Source organism: Dipteris shenzhenensis, chromosome 7 (genome assembly GCF_047967505.1).
Source record: "Dipteris shenzhenensis isolate YYH24624 ecotype China chromosome 7, Dip_SZ_1.0, whole genome shotgun sequence".
In the NCBI taxonomy this organism is placed as follows: Eukaryota; Viridiplantae; Streptophyta; class Polypodiopsida; order Gleicheniales; family Dipteridaceae; genus Dipteris; species Dipteris shenzhenensis.
In genome coordinates, this window is record NC_141602.1 from 10,892,411 (window position 1) to 10,898,162 (window position 5,752).

Genomic DNA, 5,752 nt, shown 5'->3' on the forward strand with positions numbered 1-5,752 from the left:
AGGGTGAGTATTAGGATTAGTATGCCTATGTAGAGGAAAATATCCTCATTTTGGCTTTCATTAGTGTAACACACACTCTTGGGAAGATAGTTTGTTTCTCTATGTCTTCACCTTGTTTTCAGACACTTAGCTACTTGTGAAAGATTCTTCCAACCAAGTATTTTCATCTCCTTGCATGAATACCCCATCGACAAAGCCTCGGCACAAGCTTTCATATTGGGTTAGAGAAAATTATGTGTTTTGTGGCTAAACAATGAATAGTGCCAACTGTAAGCCGACACAAATGTAGTTGAAAGGGTGCACAATCCGCAACTGTGCTTGTGCATAGCGTAGAGAGTGAAGAGAGATTGTGTGGCGAAATAGATCGATGCTTGCATTACTTTGGATGATCAGGTACATATAGTGGATCGCTATGAGTTGAAAAAGCGCAAAATGAGATTGCATCGCTAAACATTTGCGAGACGATGGACGTGTACGAGTAGGAGGGAGGGAATGAAGGAACGTGGGTTAGTGAGCAAGGTAATGAATTAATGTGGATAAATGAATTAATTTGGGTAAGTGTGTATTTGTTGGTAGGGTTAACTGGTGACAATCATTTTAGGGTTCGGGAGTGTTGAGAAAAGCTGTGTTCAAAGCATTCTTCTTCTTCTTTTGCAGATTGGAGGCCTTTGCTGTTGCCACCGTTTTCTTCGCGGTGCTTCGCAAAATGGTATGATTCTCCTGCTTCAGATCTTCAATTTTCTTTCTTTCCTCATCAGGCCAATTTCTCTTCATTCTTTTTCCCTTCTTGTAGCTTTTCTCACCTTGTTTTCCCCCTCCCTGCAGTCTCTTGTCGCAAACGAGGATTTTCAGCACATCCTTCGCGTCCTCAATACTAACGTTGATGGCCGTCAGAAGATCATGTTTGCTCTGACTTCCATTAAGGGAATCGGCCGCCGCTTTGCAAACCTTATTTGCAAGAAGGCGGATGTGGACATGAATAAGAGGTCGCTTGCATTTCTTACCGTCGGATTATTTGATTTGGACCTGTCTGTTACGTTTTCCAGGAGTCCTGGGTTTTCAGCGTTTGATTTGTTTGTCTGCCACAGGGCTGGCGAGCTTTCGGCTGCAGAGTTGGAGAATCTTATGTACATCGTGGCAAACCCTAGGCAGTTCAAAATCCCGGACTGGTTTTTAAACAGAAAGAAGGACTACAAGGACGGTCGATATTCTCAAGTTGTGTCCAATGCTCTTGATATGAAGCTGAGGGATGACCTCGAGCGTTTGAAAAAGATCAGGTACGTTGGAGCAATATGATCTGCGACCAAGCTTTTAGCTTCTGTCAGCTTCGTCTCGTGATGGGGCCCATGAGTGGCTGAGTGACTATAGTACTACCCGAGCTCCATCTCTGTAGAACCCGCATTTTTGTTGAGTTTTGTAGTACTTCAGGTGGTCTAAAGCTTGGAATGTAGCTAAGTATCTGTTTTTTATGCGTGGTAGCCACTGAGCATGTTTGAGCTCTTTCCGTTTGTTAATCATCATAGGGAGTAAAGAGAGAAAGCGTGTTGGCACCTGGCGGCCTAGAACGTTTTAGCATCTTGAAGTTTTACTATTCGCCGCGAGGACATACGATTCTCCCCCCTGTTCGAACAACAGCTTTCTTGATTTAAATGCCGTCCTTTTGATCCCTCTCCTCTCTCTCTCTGCTCCCCCCTCAAAGTGTGTGCATATATAAATAGATACAGTTAAATGTACCCGCACGAGTGTGCGTGGGGCATGTAGTGGTATCGTAAAAAACAAGTTTCTTGTCCTCACAAGCAGTTTGTAGCTGAATGTGTTTAGGTTGAATTCTTCATTTTGAAGGATGTCAGAATGAAGACCTTTATACTCGGTGCAGTTTAGGGGGTAGGGGGGGTATAGATGGTAAAAGTAAAAAATTATACAAGGGTTTGCATCAACATTTGGGTGCTGATATCCTTGGTTGGTTGTCATTATAGCTAGTCCCTGCTATGCATGATAGAATTGATGGTTTTACTGTCTGTCATTAGGGGCCTCATCTGTTTGATAAAATTTGAGCTCTTGAAAGTAGGTCATGGATCTTGAAATGAAGATCATGTAATCCTTGTACCCTAAGGGGGTTCATCTCTTCATCATTGCCTTTCCGACTCTTCCATTCATGACCATAGAATTATTATAAACCCAGAAAAGTGGCAGGAGCTGGTATTGTGGCAAGGTATGATCAGTCAAATGCTCTGTGAGTATATGCTTTCGTGAAGTGAACTGTGCAATGTGGTGAGGTTTTGTTTATGATGCCAAGTTTGTGAAAAGAACAGCTCTATTCATATATTTGTTTGATGTTTGCAGGAATCACCGGGGTCTTCGCCATTATTGGGGCTTACGGGTCCGGGGACAACATACCAAAACCACTGGTAGACGAGGTAGAACTGTAGGTGTTTCCAAGAAGCGGTAAAAGAGCAGATGCCAATTTTGCTAATACTATCACTGGTGAGCAGATTTTTTAAGCAAAAGCAGACGTTGAATTTTTCAACAGGATTGAGAATTGTGAGAAGTATGTATGTGCTATTTTTTAAATGAGCATTTTCATTTTGCTGCCTTAAAGATACTCAATACTGGTCTATATTGTGTTTTGTTCTATTCCCCTTAATATCATCCTTTCATTGGTATTGTGGAAACCATTGTTCACCTATATCTTTCGGTTGAGATTCTCTCCTGATACTTCCTATTTATGCATGTATAAACTTGTCAAATAAATGATTATAGGAGTAATGCTTCTTGAAGAAGATGCAAGAAGGTTTGTGTTTTTTGGCAGTCTTACCTTTAAAGATGCAGGGCTCTCTGTAGTAATTAGCAGTGTTCTCTTCAAAATTTATTGTTCTTCATTCATGTTCAGCACTGTTAACTGCAGCCGTCTGTTTAAGGTAACCCTGTATGATGCCTTAGATTCTAAGTAGCCATCTCTCAATGTGTCTGTCTCCATGCCTGGCTATTGCTGTCAGCATCTGATAGCCAGTCTGTTGGAGTGCAGCCTACAAGCTGAAGATCCTTCTCAAATCCTATTCATCCCCACATGTGCAATAAATATGAATGTACAGCTCAGGCTGCGAGGGTGCTTGTGTTCTGATCTCTGTGTGGAGGGAGAATATTTTTTCGTTGCAGGATCTATTTTTTCATGTCCTGCTAAATTGGACATTTCTTAGCATTTGTTGATGTTGAGGCTTAGGACTCGCATGTTGTAGGAGAGAAAAGGATGAGGTTGTCGATGATGATGCTTAGGACTTATGTTATTGACAATGTCAATAAATTTGAGTTGTATGTACCTTCTTCTTGTATTGATTTTATCAATGTTATATGTTGAGCTCATAATAGCTTCCTATTTTCACCTAGAGATTGTGAAAGTGCATACTTGGAGCTTTTTGGTTGCCATGCGCTGCCTAAATTAGATATACAATATGATCATCTATTCACCTAAGAAATATTGAGGATTGTGTCCTAATTTGGAGATAAAGTTCTTGTTTTGTTGGTTCTCTTTCCTATGGAATGGGATGTTATTTGTGGATCCGTAGTGTCTAAAAGTGGAAAAAATTGTTCATGTGTTTGTGGACCTAACTTATGTGCCTAGATGTGTAGACTTATAAAGTTGCAAGATTTGAGAGAATATAATCTACAAAATTTATTCACTAGTGCCATGGTGAAACCATAATACGATTTGTGGTTTAGTTCTCAAATGGAGTTTTACCAAATGCCACTTCTTTATTTGTTTTTATTTGTCTTTCTTTCAAAGACCATGATCATAATTGGGAACGGTTTCATGAAAAAAGTCTTTCATGTTGGGCTTTGGATTTTGTTGAAGCTTTTCTAGTCTTAGGCTTGAGTCAATAGGAGCGTTGGCAAGCTAGACTAGTATAGAGAGTTGATACTTGAGCTTGTATCTATTTTGGTATTCTAAGCAATTGTCTCCAAGTATCCATGCTTCCTTGCACTCAGTGTTCAAAAGCATGTCCTAACCTTGAAACTCCTGCTCTCCTCTTCTCCAACCTTGCAACCCCTCCTCTCCCTCTTCCTCACAAATCCTCCTCCTCCTCCTCCTCCTCCTCCCTTCTCCTCCTTCCTCCTTCCTTTTACTCCCTCCTCCTTCTCCTTTCTTCGCTCTCTCCCCCTTCCCTCCGCTCTTACACCTTTTTTATCTCCTACTCCTATGCTTCCCTTAAACTCTTAGTCCCTCAATCCTTGATCTCTATGATCTACGAGGGAGACGAACTCTCCGTGCCATGTACTTTACCTTGAACCTTGGATCCTCCTTTTGAACCTTGAACCTCTTCTAAACCCTGGAACCTTCTTCTAAACCTTGGAACCTTCTTCTAAACCTTGGAACTTCCTTGTGAACCATGAAACTCCCTCTAACCCTTAAGCTCCTCTTACTCCCTTTAACCCTCAATGAAGGAAAAAGCCTTCATTACCCTAATCATGATGATGCATGTTCTTTTCACACTTGCACTATGTTTGCTTCCCACACTTAAGCCTACGTCTCTCACCGAAATATGACCCAAGGTCCTAAGCTATACTTATACTACAAATGATCACACCTATATATCTATAGGTGACATAAAGCCTCAAAACCTTGCATATTGACAATACTCAGCTCTTCCTATAGAAGCCATGGGAAAGAGCCAATAGAGGATGCATCAATCTCAATGTACCATGGATCTCAATTTGCATGGTCAACATAATAAATGCATTCTAACTTGGAATCATTGTTAATATTTGCATCCCTCAATTATAAGATAGATTGTGTTGCTTTCATTGGCATAGTGTGATGTAGATGTCCATGTTGATGGTTTTCTCTCTCACAGATTGATCTCCTTGGCCATGTTGATGGTTTTCTCCCCAACATATGGTTGTTGGATTGACTTCCTTTCTGCGGAAGTCGTGGGAAAGAGGCAATAGAGGATGCACCAATCTCAATGTACCATGGATCTCAATTTGTATGGTCAACATAATAAATGCATTCTAACTTGGAATCATTATTAATATTTGCGTCCCTAAAAAATAAGATAGATTGTGTTGCTTTCATTGGCATAATGATTGTGATGTAGATGTCCATGTTGAGGGTTTTCTCTCCCACAGATTGACCTTCTTGTCCATGTTGATGGTTTTCTTCCTCACATATTATTGTTGGATCGATGTCCTTGGCCATACTGCTTCTTGCATAGTGCTAGGTAAATTTCTTCTTCCTTGACATCTCCCTCCATTGGATGCTAAAGGTGATGCTACTACTGTTGACATGGATGCCGTTGTTTTTTTTTGATTTTGATGTTGATTTCCACTTCTTTGAGATGTCCTAACTTTATCTCTGCCTCTATTTGAGACTATAAATGCTTGCTCATTGGATTTGGCATTTCCTTGCTTGAATGGCTTGATTCCTAAATTCCTTACCAAGTAACATTGATTTCTATTTTTAAGTGAGGGAACTTGCCTTTGTATAGCAATACTCTAAACTATGTTCTCATCTCCTTTACCTAGTCCATCGAGGATGAATTGAACCATCTCTATGGGGTACATTACTTTCTTGATGCAAGTTGTCTACAACAACTACAATCTACTCTATAGGTGAAAATAGAAATTAGAATGTAATCCAATATTTACAAAGCTTTAAATGGAAAAAGATATTAAGAATAACCTAGATGGATTTATAAGCCTAAACAGTGTGCAAAAAATGCTTAAAAAATAGCTAATAAGGCTTAAGATGCATGCA

The 5,752-nt window shown here is 40.2% G+C and overlaps 1 protein-coding gene across 1 annotated transcript; it reads left to right on the forward strand.

Annotated features, from left to right (window-relative positions):
• Positions 1 to 570: 570 nt before the first annotated feature.
• LOC147899942 (small ribosomal subunit protein uS13z/uS13y/uS13x) lies at positions 571 to 2,607 on the forward strand. Its single transcript, XM_087377181.1, has 4 exons — positions 571 to 709; positions 826 to 986; positions 1,089 to 1,277; positions 2,344 to 2,607. Exons 1-4 carry the CDS (start codon positions 707 to 709, stop codon positions 2,447 to 2,449), a joined length of 459 nt encoding a protein of 152 aa, XP_087233307.1. The 5' UTR covers positions 571 to 706; the 3' UTR covers positions 2,450 to 2,607.
• Positions 2,608 to 5,752: the final 3,145 nt, after the last annotated feature.

What these genes read in the sequence shown, in the direction of transcription:
- LOC147899942 (XM_087377181.1), top strand. An exon ending in GATGTGGACATGAATAAGAG is followed by an intron (nt 987 to 1,088) that starts GTCGCTTGCATT and finishes TGTCTGCCACAG; the next exon opens with GGCTGGCGAGCTTTCGGCTG. An exon ending in GAGCGTTTGAAAAAGATCAG is followed by an intron (nt 1,278 to 2,343) that starts GTACGTTGGAGC and finishes TGATGTTTGCAG; the next exon opens with GAATCACCGGGGTCTTCGCC.